This window comes from Accipiter gentilis, chromosome Z, assembly GCF_929443795.1.
Source record: "Accipiter gentilis chromosome Z, bAccGen1.1, whole genome shotgun sequence".
Taxonomy (NCBI): domain Eukaryota; kingdom Metazoa; phylum Chordata; class Aves; order Accipitriformes; family Accipitridae; genus Astur; species Astur gentilis.
In genome coordinates, this window is record NC_064919.1 from 4393250 (window position 1) to 4415802 (window position 22553).

General features: G+C 37.9%; 1 protein-coding gene across 1 annotated transcript in view; it reads right to left on the reverse strand.

The window, feature by feature from the left end:
• ADGRV1 (adhesion G protein-coupled receptor V1) overlaps positions 1-22553 on the reverse strand; it is a 284664-nt gene that overhangs the window by 194883 nt on the left and 67228 nt on the right. Inside the window, exons 41-58 of the mRNA XM_049794659.1 lie at positions 21506-21584; positions 20755-20893; positions 20094-20235; positions 18803-19065; positions 17067-17242; positions 16230-16354; positions 14871-15037; positions 14646-14789; positions 14069-14176; positions 13332-13584; positions 12229-12351; positions 11801-12023; positions 11124-11328; positions 10006-10152; positions 4126-4381; positions 2217-2425; positions 1310-1483; positions 711-893 (exon numbers count right to left, since the gene is read on the reverse strand). Of these exons, the coding sequence (XP_049650616.1) occupies positions 711-893; positions 1310-1483; positions 2217-2425; positions 4126-4381; positions 10006-10152; positions 11124-11328; positions 11801-12023; positions 12229-12351; positions 13332-13584; positions 14069-14176; positions 14646-14789; positions 14871-15037; positions 16230-16354; positions 17067-17242; positions 18803-19065; positions 20094-20235; positions 20755-20893; positions 21506-21584 (3116 nt within the window). The remainder of the gene's footprint in view (positions 1-710; positions 894-1309; positions 1484-2216; positions 2426-4125; positions 4382-10005; positions 10153-11123; positions 11329-11800; positions 12024-12228; positions 12352-13331; positions 13585-14068; positions 14177-14645; positions 14790-14870; positions 15038-16229; positions 16355-17066; positions 17243-18802; positions 19066-20093; positions 20236-20754; positions 20894-21505; positions 21585-22553) is intronic.

Here is a 22553-nt window from a genome sequence, read left to right on the forward strand (position 1 = left end):
TAATAATAGATAAACACACATTGTTCAGTTGTGCTTATTTCTTATCATATGTGTATATTTATAATGAAATAACAAAATTTCAAGAATGGTTTTTAAATCCATCATTGTAAATCTTGTATGTTAAAAACAGCAGACTGTTCTGCTTTGGTACTCTGTAGAAAGTGCAGGTAGACAATATCATACTTGAGCCAAATTTCTGCTCATAAAGTATATCCTTCTATTTGCCAAAGACCAGTTCTGTTCACTTGAAATCAAAACCCTTTCTGTACACTAAGTATTGTCAGGGGCAGCATGAAATTTAACCAGTTCTGTTCACTTGAAATCAAAACCCTTTCTGTACACTAAGTATTGTCAGGGGCAGCATGAAATTTAAAACTACAAGTAGAACACAGCTAAGAAAATATACAGGCTTATTCTGGGAATTTATAGATAAAAGAGTTTATGTTACAAATTTTCAGTGTAACAGGCTTCATTATTAGAAATTATGTCTTCACTTGTGGAGGTACCAAAGGCATACAACAGTATTTGGTCAATGCTTATGAACATTCTGCTTTTCCATGTTAAAGAACTGAAATTGGGAGCATCATTCACATACATAAGGCTATAAATAAAATGTTTTCAGTAAAAAGATGCAAATTCTGCTGGAAGAAAACATGAGAAACTCTTAAGCTGGTGACCGAGAGACAGCTAAACTTTCAGCAAGTGCATACCTGCCCATCAGCAAATGTAAGGTTTCCAAATGATGGTGTGAAGTCTTCAAAGCTAGCAGTTGAATGAATGGCTTCCCAATACAGAGTCGCTGATCCAAACCTCCCAGCCTGGCGAACAACTGGAAGTTTCAGTATATTCTGTGGTGGTGGTACCTCATAACCAGCAACAGCTCCAGTTATATCCTGTAAATTCAACAAAAAACTGGCAAATGTCACAACAACCTTCCCCGCCCCCCTACCTAGCATATTGACTAGCAGGTAAAAATAAATGATAAATAACGAAATACATAAGCACTTGTAAATTGGTCTGAATTTAGCATTGATCTTGCTCTGAACAGAAGTCTGGATTAGGTGACCTCCTGAAGTCCCTTTCAGAATATTCTATGACACCAGTTTTAGCACTGCCAGCACCCTGATAAATTTCATATATTAATTGTGAAGAACCTTTTAAGAAGGAATTGTTTGTCTGGTATCTGGCCTTTTTATCCAGAACAATTTAGTGTCATAAACCTTATTAGAACACTACAAAGACTGGTCTGGAAACACAGACTCTCTGGCTGGAATGCTGCTTTAAATATTTTTCATTCAGATATACTTACCTTTGTAACGTTGAAACTAAATACTCCTCTGGCATCATCATTTTCTTCAATTGTTATTTCAGCTATTTCTAACCCAAGCCTCTTCACACTTGGCTGACCTCCAGTAGGAGAATCGACCAGTTGCACATCAGTAATATTGATTATAAATCCTTCCTGTAACTCTGGAACATTGTCCTGCAAATATATTTTTAAATGTCACTTTTTCAATAAAACACTCTAACTTATAATACGTGCCGGAAGCTGACTACTTGTAGGTTGCTTACTGTTCAAAAATTCTCAGCATTTGGGACCATATAACCAATCCCTTGCTTCACACCATATGAAAGGTGAAAAAGACTACCTTTGCTGAGCTTTAGAAACTGAAGTTGGCAGTCAGATTCCAGATCTATAAGAATGGTGGAAAATATTGCTGGCTGTCACTTGTTTCTCCGATCTATAAGAAGGGTGGCTAGATTTTGGAAACTAAGCCAGAACTTGAAAAGCAATACCTCCATTCTGAATATATTTAAATAATATACATTTTTTTGTGAAAAATTAACATTTCCTGAACTACAGAACAAATCTCTTAAGGGGCATGTGAAGTAAAATAAATCCTCTGTAAAAACCTGCAACAAGTTGAAAAGCCAGCAAGCACCTAAGACATTTATAATTTTTTCATTTGTCATTATTATACATTAATTTTGAGACTACAACAAAACAAATAATTTGGTTCATTCCCAGTCATGAGTACTCGAATTTTTTTGAAAGTGATGGCTGCAATTTCTACTGATATACAACCATCTGACAAGGCAAGAATCCCACCTTAGCCATTTCTAGAATGCTAAATCCTACTTCTGGTATAGAAACAGTACCATTTTCCCTTTCCTTAAAAGACATTATTAGCTAAAGTTGTTGTTAGACTACTCACAGGCAAAATTGTGACTGTGACAGAAGTTATTGTTGCATTCTCTGCCATAATGATTGTCGTCTTTTCCAGAATATAATCCTCATTCTCTGTTGCTTGTTTGGAGAGGGGGAGTTCAAAGTTAGGCGCGGCACTCAGCTGAACTGCAATCTCTCCAACAAACCCTTGTTCTCGAACAATTTGTAAAGTAAGAGTAGTTGAATTCACTTGCCCTATAACAAGGAAGGGAAAAAAATCAAGACATGATTGTTTCAACCCTTGCCCTCCTTGATTTTCAGCGCACCTAATTGTACTGGAGCTGCTTGCTAGAGCCCACTACAATTCTGCCTAGCCACACAACAATACTTGGATAATTCAATGACTCGGGCAAATAAGCACATACAAGTGGTATAAACACACACAACACAAAGTGTGTACATCTGGAAATCCATTTTAAAACTGGATCTAGAGGACTAATAAAGTCTGGAATATTTACAGTTTTAAATGTTTACTACATAAACTGTTAGATCAACATTGACATTTTTATTCAGTTTTCCTTCAAAACTCCCATCTCACTATTTTGCCTGGCCTTTACATGCCCAGGAAATCACTACTGATTCCAATACAGAAAGCAGCATTGGAGGCAGTCACTCTGGCTGTAAATTTTACATTTCCTTAACTCAAATTTTGAAGAAAATGAGATACACTTCTATCTGTCAGGTTCAGATCCCTTTTGGGAAAGCAGATTTGCAATTTTGTCCAATAAACCACCAAACACAGCATTTGCCTAAGTGTGCTGGAATTATGACTGGAAAATAGAAACAGATAAAACGCAACGGGCTTTGTACTTCAGACCAGTTTCTGTTAGTTGTATTAACTGGATACTACTTCACAGTTAGCACCTGTATATAATTTATGAAAAATACAACATTTATAGATTGGAATAAAAACAGTGCAAGAAATGAAACCTAAGAACATGCTTTGAATCCTAACTTCAAAGCATAAACATTTATAATGCACGTGTGTGTGTGTGTGTGTGTATGTAAGTAACCAACACAATCCCTTCATAGTACCTTCAGGTGCTAAGAAAGGGGCAACACTAGTTCACTTTAAAATAGAATGGGTGAGGAGGTTTTATCTGCAACAATATTCTGATGGAAAATGTATTTTTCATAAATTTTATTTGTCAATGCGGGTGGAATGTTAACTTGCCAGGAAATCTCAATTGGGCTTTTGAAGTATGAATAGCCCATCAGGCAGCTGCTGGAAAACCACCAGGCTGTAGAGGATGCCAGAGCAATCAGCTGCCTAGCTCGGGAGCCTGAGCACTGTGGCAGCCTGCCTCTGGCCAACTGCCTGGCAGATCCTTTACAATTTCAATTGGTGCCTGGAAGGAAAACCAATCAAACACACAGCTGGCAAGCAGAAAAACCCCAATTCAGTTTCCTTGAAATTGAATTCACTCTTGCTCTCCTTCCTTCCTTCCCCTATCCCACTGAACAAAAAGCTTTACTTTTTGACCCAATTCCTGAGGAAAGTCTTTCTATGTAAGTTATTTTAGACAATATATTAATCCCATTAAATGGGCAAGTTGGGCTTTTTATCTCAACAGAAGTATTTTACATATTGGTGATTTGCAACACAAGATGGCAAGATTTTAATAGCTCACCCCCTAAACAAAAATGACTGGATAATGTTGATATATGCAATGTGAAATACAGCATAAAATGTAAGTATGAAATAGCATAATTACATATTGTGAAGGATATTTCTGCTATGATTTTTTAATAGAAAAATGCTGAGAGATATATATATGAAATATATATATATTTACATATATATATGTATATATAACACCAATGTTACAGCTCCAACAACGGTGATTTTGAAAAAACATTTCTTTTTTTCCTTAAGAATCAAGAAACAGACTTACCTTCTGGCTCTGTGACTTTAACAAAGAGAGACTCCATATGCCACCCAATCACACCATGTGGAGAGTCACTGGGTAAAATGGTGAGTACAGCTTTTGCTCTTTTGGCATCGATCACAGCTCCTTTTGTGGTATCCTCAACACCCACAGTGGTAACATGGGTAAGTGTGATTTCCACGGTCTCTGAAAGCTCTGCAACACTGTCTGCAAGAATTGTCAGGGTGATTGTGGACAGGGCCTGTCCTTCTGAAAATGTAATCTAAAGTTTTAGAGGGAGGGAAAAAAAAGTTTCTTCTCAATGCTGTTATACCAACTGTTTTATTCTGTAAAACTCTATCAATTAAAAAAAATATATACACACACACATATATACACACATATTCATATACATGTACATATCACAGAATCATAGAATCGGTCATAGAGTCATAGAATACCAGGTTGGAAGGGACCTCAAGGATCATCTGGTCAACCTTTCTTGGCAAAAGCAGGGTCAGACAAGATGGCCCAGCACCCTGTCCAGCTGACTCTTAAAAGCGTCTGATGTTGGGGAATCCACCACTTCCCTGGGGAGATTATTCCAATGGCTGATTGTTCTCATTGTGAAAAATTTTCCTTTTGTGTGCAATCAGAATCTCCCCAGGAGTAACTTGTACCCATGACCCCTGTCTTTTCCATGTGACTCCTTGTAAAAAAACATCTTCTTTGTAGCCACCCTTTAAATATTGGAACATGACAATAAGGTCTTCCCTAAGCCTTCTTTTCTCAAGGCTGAACAAACCCAGTTCTCTCAGCCTTTCCTCATAGGGCAGGCTTCCCAGTCCTTTGCTCATCTTTGTGGCCCTTCTCTGGACCCTCTGCAGCCTGTCCACAACCTTTTTGCACAGCAGGGACCAAAATGAACAAAGTATTGCAGGTGTGGCCTTGCAAGCGCTGAGTAGAGGGGGGTAATGACTTCTTTCTCTCTGCTGGTGACGTCCTTGTTGATGCAACCCAGCATCCTGTTGGCTTGCTTTGCCGCAGCAGCACACTCTTCACTCATACTGAGCTTGTTGTCCACCAGGACCCCCAGGTCCCTTTCCACAGAGCTGCTCCCCAGCCAGGTAGATCCCAGCCTGTACTGCACTCCTGCATTATGTTTTTCCAAGTGCAAGACCTTACGCTTGTCCTTGTTGAACTTCCTAAGGTTCTTGTTAGCCCACTCTTCCAGCCTATCCTGCAGGGTGGCTCTCCCTTCCAAAGTGTCTACTGTCCCACTCAGTTTGGTATCATCAGCAAACTTTATCAGGCTACACTTGATCCCATCACTCAGACCGCTTATGAAGACACTAAAGAGCATTGGGTCCAATACTGATCCCTGGGGGGATCATTTTGAAAAGGAACTACTTACCACCACTCTTTGGGTGTGGGCTGTCAGCCAGTTCCCCACCCACCACATGGACCACTTTTCTAGACCATAACACATCCGTTTCTGCAGGAGGAGGCTGTGGGAAACTGTACTGAAAGCCTTGGAAAAATCCCACTAGACAATGTCCACTGCTTGCCCCACATCAACCGAGCAGGTTGTCATAGAAGGCAATCAGATTTGTCAAGCACAATTTGCCTTTGGTGAATCTGTGCTGGCTTTTCCCAATCATGTGCTTCTTTTCATTTGTGATATCCCCCAGGAACATCCATTCCATAACTTTTGCAGGAATTGAAGCAAGACTGATGGGCCTATAGCCTCCTGGATCCTCCTTTAAGCCTTTCTTGTAGGTAGGGGTGACATTAGCCTTCCAGTCTTCTGGGACATTCCCCAACCTCCACAACTTCTCAAAGATTATGGAGAGCAGCCTCGCAACGATGCCAGCCAGCTCTCTCAGCACCCTCGGGTGGATAATGTCATGGCCCCTTGATTTGTAGGTGTCTAGCTCCTGTAGTAGTTCACATACCAACTCTTCCTTCACCAACACTGTGTCTGTATTTGCATAAACCTGGATTTTTGTTCCCAAGGCCTGGGGCCCAACAGTGCTGTTAAAGACAGAGGTGAAGAAAGTGTTGAAAACCTCTGCCTTTTCAGTGTTGGTGGTGACTAATTCACCTCTCCTGTTTAACAGCAGACTAATATTTTCCTTCTGTTTCTGCTTGTTGTTTACATACCAGAAGAATCCTTTCTTGTGGTTTTTGACATCTCTGGCCAATTTTGATTTGAGCTGAGCTTCTGCTTTTCTAACTACATCTCTGCACATCCTGGGAATGCCCTTGTTCTCACTGGGTATTTGTCTGCTTTTCCATCTCTGGGTCACTTCTCTTTTGGTTTTGAGCAGACTCAGAAGCTCACAGTTAAGCCAAGGGGGGTCTTTTGCTCCACCTACTTCCCTTACCTTTAAAGAGAATGAACTGTTTTTCTGCTTCCAGTCGAGCGTTCTTGAAAAACTCCCAGAACTCACTAGTTCCTTTATTGTCCATGGAAGCTTCCCATGGAACCCCTCCCAACTGAGCTCTGACCGAGCCAAGTTTGCTCTTCTAAAATCTGAAAACTTTGTCTTAGTATTAACCTTCAGCATGCTCAGCAGGACCCCAAACTCCACAATATGGTGATCACTGCAGCCAAGGCTATCACTAACCAAGATATATATTACAAAGCAGGGTTTCTTGGTTTGTGAGTAGCAAGTCCAGCAGTGCCTCATTCCTGGTTGGCACATCTAACATTTGTATGAGGAAGCAGTCCTCTACACATTCCAGGAACTTGATGGATGACATGTGAGCTGCTGTATTGTCCTTCCAGCAAATGTCTGAGTAGTTGAAATCACCCGTAAGAACCAGGTTCTGTTAACCTGAAGCTTGCTTAAGTGACTCAAATATTGCTTCATTGGCCTTATTTTCTTGGTTTGAATGTCAGTAGCAAATGCCTACTGTTAGATCCCCCCTTGGAGACAACTCCTCTGATCTTGACCCAGAGGCATTCGATAGAGCTTCCACAATCACCATAGTCAATTCTATATTTTCTAGGTTCTTCTTAACATAGAGCATGACTCCTGTTCCTTGTCTTCTTCCCTGCCTGCCTTTAGGAAACAGCCTATAGCCATCCACCACAATCCTCTAGTCATATGAGTTGTCCCACTATGTTTCAGTTATTCCTATGATGTCATAACTTTCTGACTGGGCATGGACCTCCAGTTGCTCCTGTTTGTTCCTCAGGCTGCATATATATATAAAAGAAGTGCACAGAAAAAAATATGAGACCCAGAGAGTCAGGTGACATGAAGAAATGCTTTGAGAAAAATGCAATGTGGCAAAATAATTTGAAACACAGGCCACAAAACAAGAAATAATTCTCAATCAGAAGCATAATAACCAGAGAGACCAAATTCGCAATTGAAAATTAGTCTATGATTCTGTGCAAATTAGTTTGGTATAATCAAGCTACCTATAGCTGCTTTATAAACAGGCATTCAAGCTGAGACCTCTTTATGACAACTACACTCCAACTTCAGGCAAAACAGCTCAGTTGTTTCAAAGTGATCATACATCTTCATTATCAGAGAATCACACAATGGTTGAGGTTTTAAGGGACCTCTGGAGATCACCTAGTCCAACTGTCCCTGCTAAGAACAAATTCAACCACAGCAGGCTGCTCAGGGCCATGTCCAGCCAGGTTTAGAATATCTCCAAGGACAGAGACTTCACAATCTCTCTGGGTAACCTGATCCAGTGTAACACCCTTACAGTAAAGTTTTGTTACTCATTTTTAAATGTAATTTCCTGTATCATGTCCATTGCTGGCACAGGACATGGCCAAGAAGCATCTGCCTCCATCTTCTTTACTCTTGACCCCACATATTTATACACAGTTGTAAGATCATCCCTGAGCCTCCTTCCATATGTCAGATGCTCCAATCCGTTCATCATGTTCATGGCCCTTTGCTGGACTCACTCCAATATGCCCATGTCTCTTGTACTGCGGAGCACAGAACTAGACCCAGCTCTCCAGATGTGTCTAACCAGTGCTGAGTACAGGGGAGGGATCACCTCCCTCAACCTGCTGGCCATGCTCTGCCTCAGACCAGTATGCACACATAGCTGGCTCATGTTCAACTTACTGTCCTTTGTTATATACCTTCCAAATTATTCAAAATTACCTGTCTTCACTGAGGTTTCTTGCATAACACACTTAAGATCCTCTCAAAGATTAAAAAGAAGCAGAATCAGTAAACTGCTGACAGCTCAGCATCCTTTCTTCAGCAACGTATTGGGTCTGGCTGGGCTGGAGTTAACTTTCCCCACAGCAGCCTGTATAGCACTGGGTTTGGATTGTGGCTGAAATGGCATTGATAACACAGCAACATTTTGGCTACTGCTGAGCAGTGCACTCACAGTGTCATAGGTTGGGACTGGGCAAGGGATTAGATGGGGAGACAGCCAGGATAGCTAACCCAAACTCACCAGAGGGATGTTCCATACCACATAGTATCTATCACACTCAGCAATAAAAGCTGAGGGTAAGGAGGTAGAGAGGACACACACAGAAATTACTATTTGTGGTTATGACATTTGTCTTCCAAAGCAACTGCTATATGTAATGAGGATCTGCTGTCCAGGAAGAGGCTGGACTTCTGTCTGCTGATGGGAAGTACTGAATAAATTCCACTTTTTGCTTTGTTTCCATGCATGGCTTTTGCTTTTCTTATTAAACTGCCTTTATCTCATGATTTTCCACCTTATTTTCTCCCCTGTCTTGCTGAGGAGGGGGAGTAAGAGAGCAACTTGGGGGGCTGGCAGCCAAGGTCAACCCACCACATATAAATATGTCAAAAGAATGATGAACATATAATATTTATTAAAATCACTGCCAATTGAAGAAATGTCCAGTCAACAGTTTTGTTAATTTTTTTTCCCCAGATAAAATGATTGAGAAATGGTTTGTCTATTTATATTCTTCTTATTTTTAAATTCAAAGGGCCATTTTTAAATTCAAAGGGCCAGACACTTGATTAGGTCTCTCTCAACAAGGAAGATGTGTCTATAAAGACTTAGGCTACATGTACACTGAACGATAAACAGAAATTTCCAGTGAACAGTATTATACCTTTACTTTACCTTTCTGTCTCTTCCTACCTGTAAACGTGTGCAGGGAAATCATGTAGCATACATCTGGAATGCTCAAGGAGTACCTTAATAATTTCAGTATGACTGTTTGGGCATCCTTGATTTCCCTTCTGTTGATTTGTCTCTCTTACCTCAGATCCATTATTTCCAGGTGTAAAGTTTATTTCTACAGTCTTTTGGCCCTTTCTTCCCTCAGCTGTGGCTTGTGCTACAGCTCTACAGCCTCAAAGCCCATTGTGTCTTCTACAAATGGCCACGAGGTGGAGGCCCTTGACTTAACCAGGCGTCTGTCAGTCCTAAGGCATACCAAGAGCTTTGGCTAGCAAGGAAACACTGGGTTTTAACACGGCTGGAAACCTAAACAGTCTCAGAAACAGAGAAAACTGGGATTCATCATATTGTCCTGGGCCACTGAAGCTCTCACTTGTATTGGCAAGGTCAGGATAAAGAGCAAACACTCCCAGATTCCCACCTATGCAAATGATTTACACAGTAGCTGGATCTTGCAACAGGAAGAAAGGAAGACGGGAACAGGATACTACAGAAACACATTTCTAGTGCCTGGACAGCATTGCACTCACTACCTGGTTCTAGAAGAGCAAGAGTGATGCTGCAGTATTATGTGCCAGCCAGAAGTGCAATCTGCCAGAATCAGAGGAAAGGACCAGGAAGCAGGAATTAACAGAAGAGTGGGGCAATCTAACATGCACTATCCTTCTCCCTCAGTACATCTGCACCTATTGTCTGAAACAGAACAGTCAGTGCTTCTCTAATATCACTGATGTGATTACATACCATTCCTGAAGCTGGAAATACATCACTTATGCTCCCATTAGCAATCCACTCTACTGTAACTCGTCCATATGTTCCTATTAAACGTTCAATATTCAAGGTGATTAAGCTGTCCTGTTCCATTTCTTCAACTTGCTTAAATAAAGAACTCTGAAAAATATAAAGTACCAGAACCATAATATTATTTTCTTATAAAGAAAAGTTTCTTTAGGGATCTGGGTATTCAATGGGGGACAATGACATTGGGCATCAATAAGTTAATCTACTATTAAGTAGCTAAATACATGTTCATTGATTAAATTTATATGTCCTAATTTTCAGAGGTATGCAATATTGCATACTCCCAGATTTCATGGGTGTAAGAATTTAAAATGTCAGGCCTCTTTATCCTAAGGCAAAAAACCCAACGGGTTTTGTTGGGGTTTTTTTAGTACATTATTGTATGTCCAAATTGTATGAAGCAGAAAACAAAACAAGTGGACCTTCAAAAGAGACATAGTTTTACTGCTGTTACTTTACTGTTATTTACCCTCCTCACACAAGTCCAGATGCAATGTTTCAATTAGTAATGACTCTTCTGTGTTTTATATATTTAGTATGCATTTACTATATAGCTGTCTAGATAACTTCTACAGTGTTTGATGATTTAAGAATTAACCACTCTAAATAATACCTTCAGTCTGACATTTTTTCCAAAGAAATTATTCTGTTCTGGCAGACTGGTTCATCTTGTGATGTAACCCAAATAGTATCTTTTTCAGGGGAAAAGGATCTTGAGACTTGTTTACTTAATTCCCTTGACTAGCGAACCAGTAACAACTCTATGGTGATATCATATATGCCATCTGAAAACTGAATTTTTAGGATGTTGCAAAACCAAGCTGGTAAACTGATGTGTTAATCTAAATGTAAGGGGATTATAAACATCTCACAAAAGGGACAGACTGTGGAACTGATTTTCTACCACTTTGTTCTATATAATCACATAGCAATGCTGAATGGATGTTAAAAAGCTTCTAACTCTCCTGTCACATGCTCCAGTCTACAGTTTTCGTACGTTTTTGTTCCATTATTCAGAAATTATATATACATATTTTAATGATTTACCTTAGAAGTTTTACCTGAGCAAATGCAATGACTCCATAGGCATTGTCATTGGAAGGAATAATTATGTTAACAAAACCATGAACACCAATCTCTGCACCTCCCTTAGGGTTTTTCAACCACACTTTGAAGCATTCTTCCTCCTCTGGGATGATGTCATCCAGGACATTGACTGCTATCACAGCTTCCATGACCCCAGGCTCAAATATCAATTCACCTGAACTAGCATAAAAACACACACATCAAATAATTATAAACTGAGTATAGCTGATTAATGAACTTTGAAAGCACTGCTGTAAATTTAACGAGCATTTTTGGGGGTGAAATTATTGTTTATATTCCTGAAGAAGTAATTGAGGTTTAAAGGTTGTGGGTTTCCTGTTGGTTTTGGGGTTTTTTTTAATTACAATAGATCATAGAGTAACTGAAATTAATTATGAAAGTAATTTAATTTATCCTAAACAAAAGCTTTAAAACAATCAAGTCATAACCGCAAGTCCTTTCTTGCCATATTTTAAAGCCATTTGTGAGGCTCTTTGACTTCAGGTTATCTTAAATCTACTTGTGAAAAATTCTCTTTGGTGTTAATAAGCACATCACACACAGAAGTATAGAACACTCTCTACTGTAACAAAAACAGTATCACAGGAAAAGAAATGCAAGAGAAAGTTATATAAAACAAAAAAAAACCTACCTAGGTATAAAATCTGACTGGTTGGAGATAGTAGTCAGCTCATAAATGTGGGAGTTGGACTCTACGGACAGAGCAATCAAGCTCTTGCTGGAATTCAGAGACCTTGCAGTAGCTGAAGTGATATGATCCGCATATGGGCCCTCCAGCATTACAGAGAACTGGTTCCCTTCTGAGTTCCAAGAATACAGTGTTGTTGTGTCCTTACCAGATAGAAGGATGTGAACTACATTGAGCAAGGAGGAGAAAAAAGAAATATTCAGCAATATATTTAAAAGTTCTCCTTGTAAAGCCAGAAATGCCATTGGTAGAACAATGATTATAGTAACTTTTAAAGTCTGACAAATAATATGAAAAAATAAGCACACATATTTCTGCAATTCCAGCATTATAAATGAGGATTTGAACAAATATTTTCATTTAAGTCTTACCTAAACCTGAAGGAGGCACAAATACATGGATATTTCTTACAGAGCAGACTGGAAGAGATTGAAAGTGTCTAAAGGTAGACTGCCCTGTCTCCCAAATGAAAATTTCAGAAGAATTTCCAGATTCTGCAAAGGAGCAAAATGACAAAACTTGCATTATTTTGCTGCCTGTTAGCTAAATTGCACACTGGTGGCCATTCAAAAGGCAGAGTTTGGCAGCTTTAATTACGAAGTGAGAATAATTATCACATTTTCCTTTTTACTTGGTGCTTTACTAGGTGGGTGCTGGTCTCTTCTGTCAGATGGCTGGTGATAGGATGAGAGAAAATGGCCTCAAGTTGTAGCAGGGGAGGTTTATATTGGATATTAGGAAAAATTTCTTTACTGAGAGGGTTGTCAGGTATTGGAACAGGCTGTCCAGGGAAGTGGTGCAGTCACCATCCCTGGAGGTATTCAAAAAGCACGTAGACAAAGCACTTCAGAACATGGTTTAGTGGGCACAGTTGATGGTTGGATTTAATGATCTTAAAGGTCTTTTCCAACCTAAATGATTCTATTATTCTATAACTCCATAATATGACTGATCTCCAGGGGATGATTCATCCACTGACATCATTTAAGGGCTTTTCTACACCCACTCACATATAAGGATACCAAGATTGCCAGTAGACAGCAGCCAATTGCAAAGAAACCTATCAACTTCAACATAAACTTTTCAATAGGCATAGGGATGCAGTCGTAAAACAATGCCTAAAATGTCATACTTGTAATAAAAAACACATGTGCTTTGCTGACCAATGATCTTTGCATATAACAAAACTCAGAAAAGCTTAGAAAGGGTGCAACCAGCAGCTAGATGAATAGTTGTTGTTTCCTATTGTTCTTGGGAAAATATTTCATTAGCTTCATAAGTATTTGAGAACAAACACAATGCTTTTATTTTCTGAGGGACAAACCAGAGATTTCTTTGATAAAATGCTTATCAGTGAATTGTCACTCCCCAGTAATACTTTAATACCCATCTAAACTCCTTCACCCCAAATGCCTTTGCTACCAAACAAGCCAGCATATACTTAGCAAACTAGTGTTCAGCTTCTGCTAAATACCTTTTGCAATAATTAAATAGATATCAGATCCAGAAATCCAGGCCTCCATATGTTTTATTTCTTTTGCTGGTAATTGATGAAGATTCCTAAACTCATTATTCAACCACTGGTACAAGAGCATGTTCTGGCTGGTATTTGATAAAGAAACTAATAGGTACATAACGCCTCCTCTAGGAAACAAGGCTATGTTCAGAGCTCTGTAAAGTGGAAGTCGATGATGCAGCACAAATATATCTTTATTCCACTGGAAAACCTGTGGAAATATAAAATACTTTTTTCATTATAAATTTGTAATTAGCACCAAGAGAAGACAAATTAAGCGTCATGATGAAAACCTGGGAATATAGTGAACTGAATTCCTCGTTTCTAAGGTGGACCCTACATTAAGGCAGAAGCACACTGGTAAGTAACTATCTTGCAAGCAGCTGTGCCTGTTCTTCAGATTAATAGGTTTATGGTCAGAAGCTGTTACTGTTCTTATAGGTGTTCAACATGCTAGATTTCAAAACAGAAATAACACTAGCAATAAAATCAAACCAAATGTAAATGATATATTAGAGGGTATTGCTACATTTAAACAAGCCTAGAATTTTAAGTCTTATAAATCTGTAATAGAAATGTAAGTAATTTTTCAGAAAAATATACTTACAGGGTTTTTATCCTTCATATTTCAAACTCAAAACTAACCCAAACTACCCTACCCACATCAAAGCCAGGAAAGACAAGTGTATTCTAACCTGAATAGAACTGGAACTGGTTGTGTGACTCACAAAAATCAAATAGTCTTCTTCATCCACAGCAAAATGTTTTACATGTCTGGTATCAAGAATAGAAAGTGTCTGTATCTGTGAGGGAAATATGACAAAAATGGTGTTTGGAAGTCACTTCAAGTGACAAGTTTATCCACATATATACACATACTTTTAAAATTTGCAAAATTACATATAAAACTATATATAAAATTACATATATGTAATTCTACAATTTTCAAAATATGTCTACATATGTGGGGTTAATTTACAAAATTAATATAACTTAGCACACATTTTTTCAGAGAATGTTTTATGACTTGATTGCCCCACAATCTCTTTCCTCGCTTCCTAGGTTATTTTCCCCACCCCCCAAAATATAAGTATAAAAACACAGTAGCCACACAGCTGTAAATACTTAAATCACTGAAGTCATGCAGAGTGTTAGGGCCCCAAACTAGCTGAGCACAGAGTGCTTTTTTCTAAAACATGGCTGGACTGGAGGGCCTCCCGAGGTCCTTTCCAACCCCATTATTTTATGATTTTGTGAGTAAAACAGATTTACCTTCAACAGTCTGTGTCCAGGCACGAATGCATACACACTGTTGTTGGAAGCTCCCTGCCTGGCTCCCCCATGAGTAATCACAAGGTAGGGAGAGGCACGGATTTGGAAAGACACACAGCTCTTTGGATTCCACATACTGAAATTCTGAGGGAGGAATAAAAAATAAAATTGAGACTTAAATTCTTTATTAAGTAGCATGCTTGTTGTTTGCAAGCGAATATTCACCTCGACAGGAACAAAAACTCCCTTCCATTGGTAGACAGTAGAGAACGTAGCTGGAGGCATACGCAACAGAATACCATACAGGGTTTCTCCTGATGTAAAGAAACACCAGCTAGACACTGACTCTTCCACAAAACTTTGCAAGACAGACAGGACACTGATACTACCTCCTGCAATATAATAAAAGAAAGTACTATTTATTCTTGAGGTCTTTTTCAATGCCATTTTCATTTTCATGGCATTGAAATAATTTTCATTATTTACTTGCCAAAACCAGATCTAGTATCAGAAATGCTGAAGTTGTCTCTAAATAGTTGGTATAAGTGTAAATGCACAGAAATGTTACAGTACTGAAGATGTAATGAGAGTTAAGCAATAAATGTATTCTTCATATATTACAATTGCATATGGAAGATGCATAGGCAATTTGAGTCTGATTCAGAACAATTCAGTTTGGAATTTAGCTAGTGAGAAAATTAGCTAGATAGCAAGTAGTGAAAAAAGTGACAAAGACACTACAAAATGTATGTGTTTGTCCTTCTTCTCTCCCGTCACAACAAGCAGTCATGGCACTAAGATTCTTAAACTGCCTAAGCTGTTTGATTGGCTTACAGGAAAAAGCACTGCATTGTCAGAACTAAACTCCAAGAGCTAAATTCCCAATCCCACACATAGGTTAGACCAGCTGTTGAGCCAGAGAGGGTATTCATCCATGTTCCAAATCAGATATTTCATGTTTCGCCGCCTTAGTTTCAGTCTGGATTAGTAAGCAGCTATACATGTATCAGTACCAGAACAAAAAATGCTTAGCATGGAAATGGGAACAAGTGGGCAGAGATGGAAGAATGGCTTCTTTCAATGGCAGTGCTGACCTGGACCAGATTAAAGTGTTCATGAAATTAAAGTGTTCATCCTGAGACTCCCACAAAAGCATCTCAGTAGGCACACTGGGAGATATGATACAAAATGTGTGGTGGCATTTTTTCAGGCTAAGGCTATGTCAGGTTTATATAAAGTGTGTCTCTTATACCATGTTAGAAAAATCCAAATTTACTAGTAGTAAAGAACAGATTTTATTAAACAAAAATCTAGTGACAACAATGTTCATATAAGCAGCAAGGAGAGCAATACAGATAGATTATTGAAACTCTAGCAGAAGTAGCTGATGACAAGGTGACTCTTAAGCAGCTAAGCTCTTTTATCTAATGAATTTTGACATGCTCAGAAAAAATATTAATTAATGTGATCAAGTCTGAATATGTGAATTTACATTCCAAAGTTACATCTCCTATATGTTTGGCTAGTCTCTTGCTACCTCCACTCTGACAAAAGCCGTGGACACTCTTGATAAAGTGAACGTACTTATGCCAAATGCAGTATCCGACAATGTCTCCCACTCAACACTCACAGACACATTGAGCCCATTAGTCCTTGAAACTTTCAAATAAACTGTAGTGTTGGCTTCTTCAATTATGAGGAAATTTGTCCTGAGTGTGAGAATTGTGAAAATAAAGAAAAAATATATTATTTTTATTGTATATGAATAAGATTCTTACAGTACAATTCCAGTGCAGAATATACAAGAGAAAGAAAAAGAAAATATTAATAACTGGGTTTGCTATCTGATGGACTGATAACTACATTAATGTAGGTTGTCCAATATTTCTTACACCACCACCTTGGGAAAATCATAGGAAATTCAACAAAATCTTAAACCAGACTGAAATTTAACACACCAGCTGTAAGCTTTAAGCTGAATGATTTTTGAAAATGTCATTCCATATGGTTCATTTGCTTCTGAAAAACAGCCTGGAGTGAAAGTGTATTTTACACCAGCTTAAAAACAAAAATAAATTAAAAAATGTATGACTCCTTGGGCACTGATCTGAGGTTTGGAGCTCTTAACATGGATTACTTTTAGTGGAGTGTTTAGGGACTAATGAAGTACTGGTTTATGAAAAAATCCATAGAGAAATTGAAATTTTTAATGATGAATAGTCCATTTTAAGTGTTTTTCTGTTCTTTTCTATGGCAGTAATAGTATTTGACAGATAGGATACTTTTCAAAATTACAGATGTTTTACAATTGGATTGCTGAATTTCTTTAAAGGGATTTATAAAAAAAAAAAAATAATGTAGAGAGATACCATCTCTATTGAATATGAAAAACCTCCCTTTAACTGAATCAGTGTTTAGTACCTATTTGTAACCGGATAGATGCTGAAAAGCCCTAGTGGAGCCTGGTTCTGTAATACTGTAATCATAGTTTGTACTCTTGTGCCTAGTCTGGCTCCTCCTGTTGGATTGAACAGGGTGACAATAAAGTGCTCATCCATCTCTGGTTCTTCATCCAGTATTGCAGAAATATGCAGCGTCTGACAAGAAAACAAGCATAAAAATTTGTTGAGACTTGACAGCTAATGATGACACTACCCTATCAGACCATGCTACTCTTTTACTGTATGCCTTTGGATAGCACAGCAGGAGAATAGCAGCTCTTGAAACTGGAGAGGGCAGAAGTGAGGCAAGGACGGTTCAGGTTGAGGTTCTAAAGTCATCCCTCTGGTGACCTTCATTGGTGCAACACTAAAACGAGCATATCCAATTTTATTTTTTTTTCCTTCTCCTTTTTTCTCCTCTCATCCTAAGACCCTCTGAAATGTAATAGGTTTTGATCCTTCTTTTCATACTTCAGTTCTCTACTTATTCCACACATTCTTTGGTAATTCATAGTCCCTGTACAGCAACCTGATCCCCTAAAGCAGCTCAGTCAAGTTGGTTTTAATTTACTTTAGTTGGCAACTAAACTAGCTCCAGGGCAACATGGTAATTCCACTAGTGGTGCTGGGAAGAAAAAAGGGAAAAAGGCAAGAATAGAGGGGTGTTTGAAATGCGGTCTCTCTCTTCTCGGTGTTTCTTTCCCTCTACTGCACCACTGCAGATGAGAATAGGTTCCTCTCAAGGTAGTCTCAAATTAGCAGAGAATTATCTAGAAATAGGTAGGTGTTTTCACTATCATTTGGTGCTCATTGTCATCCTTCCCACTACCCAAACAAAAGTTACAGAGGTATGCATAGCTTTGCTACAGAAAAAAAAAAGTTAGTAATGATTGATCTGGAACTAAACTGAAGCTTACAATGTTTTAGATCCCTATTTACTTCTGCAATAAACCATATTTAGAGACTGTTTAAAGAAGTCTTTGATTTCCCACAGATCTGCTGCACTGGCCAGCACTGCAGTTCCAAATGCATTTATGTGTTTCCAGAAAGGTTTGTTTCAGATTCTACCCCACCAGCCATAATGTGCTAATCTGTTACTGACCCTAGCTTCACTGACAAAGTAAAATTAAATTAAAAAACCAAACTGCCATTAAACTTCAGAAGGGTCAGGATTTCACAAACATAATCTAGCTCTTTTTCTAGCTGACATTCTTGTGGGGATAGTACAGAGGCAGTGAGCTTTAATACTCCCAGAAGAATAAGTTATTTTCTATTCCTAGGACATTGAGACCTGTTCACTTTTTGCATTTGCTGTAGCATACCCTGTTCAGTTTAGACCCACCTAAGTATCACGTTACAGAACAGGATTTTTACTTCAACCTTAACTATTTACACTTGTAAATTATCACATAATTTCAAAGTTTGTGTTTCAGCTACATGCTGAATACATATGAAGAAATATTCCTATCCATACATAAACATTATACACCCATTATATTGTTTTCAGTTTACCTCAACTATTACAAAGAGAGGAATATCTACAGAAAAGCACATTTAATGTCTAGGCACTCCCACTACCATGACTCAATTTTCTCTGAGAATAAAGGAAAACAAAAGAAACAAATAAATACAAGAAAAAACACAGACATTTCTGAAATCTTTCCAACAATTTCAAAAAAGCTTTCTTCTTTTCTCTGGTAATAACAATCATATTACCTTGAATCTGACTCCCTCTTCCAGCACAATATATCCTTGAGAAGGGGTCAAATCCACTGATGCCTCTGAAGAATTAATTTCACTTACAAGATATTGAACAGTCACGGTACCAAATATTCCCTGAGGAGGTTCTCTAATAATACTTAATACTGCAACACTTTCCATCAAATGGAGAGCCGTTTGCTCTCTTAGGAAGAAGTGATCGCTGTTATTGAATGACAAAACTCCATGGCCATCATCATTGGCAAGTATAGTAATTGTGGCTTTTGAGAAATAAATAATGGAAATATTCTTTAATTAATATAGTAAAATATAATTGTACATATATACAAATAAAATACATACAAACACAAATCCATTCTTCCTTTAGTGTATATATAATGGTTTTATGTCCATGATAATACTTGAAAAGAATATGTAAGTATTTTACTTTATCTAGGATGATTTCTAGGCAGGAAGAATCTAGACTCTCTTACTAAAAAGCTCACTTTCACACTTTTTGATTCCTTATTTTACATATTATCTTGTTAATTGCATAGACTTCATAGGGATGTTTAAGAACTTTCCAAAGGAGTATAAAGATCTACCATAGCAGGGTGTCATGGTTTAACCCCAGCCAGCAACTAAGCACCACACAGCCGCTCACTCACTCCCCCTCCTCTCAGTGGGATTGGGGAGAAAATTGGAAGGAAAAAGGTGAAACTCATGGGTTGAGATAAGAACAGTTCAGTAGAACAGAAAGGAAGAAACTAATAATGATAATAATAACAACAATAAAATGGCAATAATAATAATAAAAGGATTGGAATATACAAAACAAGTGATGCACAATGCAATTGCTCACCACTTGCTGACCGATGCCCAGTTAGCTCCCAAGCAGTGATCCCTCCCAGCCCAACTCCCCCCAGTTTATATACTGGGGATGACGTCACACGGTGTGGAATACCCCTTTGGCCAGTTTGGGTCAGCTGCCCTGGCTGTGTCCCCTCCCAACCTCTTGTGTCCCTCCAGCCTTCTCGCTGGCTTGACATCAGAAGCTGAAAAATCCCTGACTTTTAGTCTAAACACTACTTAGCAACAACTGAAACCATCAGTGTGTTATCCACATTCTTCTCATACTGAAACCAAAACTTAACACTATACCAGCTACTAGAAAGAAAATTAACTCTATCCCAGCCGAAACCAGGACACAGGGCAATGGTGTTTTCTGAAATATGATTATGCAGAAGAATGAAATTAAAACGACTGCCAGACAATTCCAAAGAACAAGAACGTTAAAACTAAGTTTTACCTGTTGTGTTCTCTCCTAATTCCAGCCCCAGAGAGGGATTTGTTAATATTAACTGGAATTTCTCATCACCTTCAGGAATATCATCATCAAAAATCGTAACAACAACAGATTTATTCCTTTCTCCATCAGCAAAAAAGAGAGTCTAGCATTGAAACACAGAAATCATTGAATACTTAACAGCTGTTCATAAACACATAATTTTTCAACTAAGGGAAACAACTGTCTTAAATAGAAAGGAGAAGGAGGCAAGAAGAGCTATAATCTCTATGTCCCTTATAAATTGATTGAAACAGAAGTTAAAAATTTCAGCACATTGTAGAATGAGGACAAGCAAGAGCAATTTACTTTGACAGGTCTGTTGTAAAAAAATATGAAACCTTTTATGAAATCTTATATGCTCTTTTCTAAGCAAAACTCTATTGAGATAGATGTTTGAAAGTTTACAGGGTGTCTTGTAATTAAAAATACTTCAGTATTTTAAAAGAAAGAAACAGTAAAATACAAAGACTAATTTTATCTCATTCTATTCAGATGACCAAAGCATTGAAACAAGTTGAAAAAATCTAGCTGCACTACTGATCATTCTGCAGAATAGACAAGAAGACAATGTTTTGAGGAAGCTGAAGGAATGAAAAGTAGTAGACTTAGATTTGCTTCTTACCCTTGAGGTCACATTAAAATCCAAACCCAGCTGTGCCTCCAAATTTTGGGCATAAAAAAATACAGACACGTTGCCATATGAACCTCTGTTTCGGTATGCCATTATTGTCAGATTCCCATGAGATTCATTAACTTCAAAACTAAAATAAAAAGCAAGAAAAATTCTCAGTGCTCACTGAGCACGTTCTTTTGAATAAGATATAGATAGTTGTTATACTTTCACTTCAAATCATTCCCTCTGCTTTATAAGAAAAAGGTATCATCACAGTACCGGCATCATTACATAGGTATAATACAACCTTTTTACCTTTGTTTCTTATCTAAATGGAATTAAGCTAGACGACATTGTGCTTTTTTCCTGGTTATGAGTGGCAGATTAAGCCCATCTATGTTCATGGATGCCTTCTTCCTAGATTCTGGAAGTTAGTCAGAGAAAAAGATCTGGGAGATGCCAGTGTGTATTGTTACATGGGTAGAGGCTGGGGGAATGAAGGAAGTTGACAATATAAAAGGACAGCAGTGAAATTTAAGTACATAGTAGCAAACGATTTCTGAGTAAACGTACTGTAAATGTTGGGTTTCAGTGTGGAAATTATTTTAACACTTTCCAGTTCTACTGAACTGAATGATGCTTTTACATCTCAAAGATCTGGCCCTATTTTTAATAGGAGTTTTACTGTTAACTGAAAATGAAAATAATTTGGCAACCCCAATCACTGACACAGTGAGTTCTTCAAGGAGACAAAACTTACTTGGTAGTTTCCCATTCAATTACTCCGCTTACTCCATCACTAGCATCAATAATAATTTGAGAAGCTAAACCTTCCACATCTAAAATGGAAAACAGGACAAAAATGAAAGAACAATAAAGTACATTTTCATGATTTTCAGGAATAATAGAAGCATTTCTTAAATCTCTACTAGTTTTATAGAAGAAATACATAATTTTCTGTTTCCAAAATGTGGAGGAGAAAATGGTAGCGGGCAAGATAATTGGAAAGGCTCAAAGAAAATCTGTCCTTATTACCTTATTATTAGAACTGCAACACAGTATCTTGAATTAATAATGCATACAGAAAAGACTAAAGAAATTCAGAAAGCAAAAAACAACACAGAAAAATTAGGAAATACAAAAAGTAAGATTTGTCATGGAATCTTTAATTTGTCATAATAAGCACAGATAGTGTGTGTTTATTATGATGACATGCAACATTTTGCAGACTGTGCCATTTTGAATATGGGAGGGAAAATGAGTAAGAAAGAAAAATAAATGATGCAGTATTTCATCTCCTATTCATGTTTCAGTGCCTGATCATAAATCTTACTGGCACACACCTCAGATTCTGCTACAAATACAGAATTATTAATTTCTTTGTAGGCTGTTTATGTACTGTAACATTCTATGACTCCATTAATACATATGCACCTTCACAATAGCTCTGAAAGATTATTGTATGTATTGCACTGTGAAAATACTGAATAATAGATCAAAGCCAGAAATGTCCACTAATTTCAGGGACCAGAACTTGACAGTCAGAACTTAATGCTTCTGAGAAAATAGTGCCTTGATTTGTTCAGACAACAGCACCGCATGGCTACCTTAATTTACTTCAACTTACTTTTAATAAGACTGAAAAAGAAATGAAGAAAAGAATGACAGTTTCTACAACCAAAATGAGTCCACTGAGTCTGTAGTAAACATACTATAGTTAGACCCATAGGAAAGATTTCTATCTATTCAGATAAAACTGAATAAAAGTGAAAGGTCATTGCCATGAATCCAAACCTGTCACTATGAGG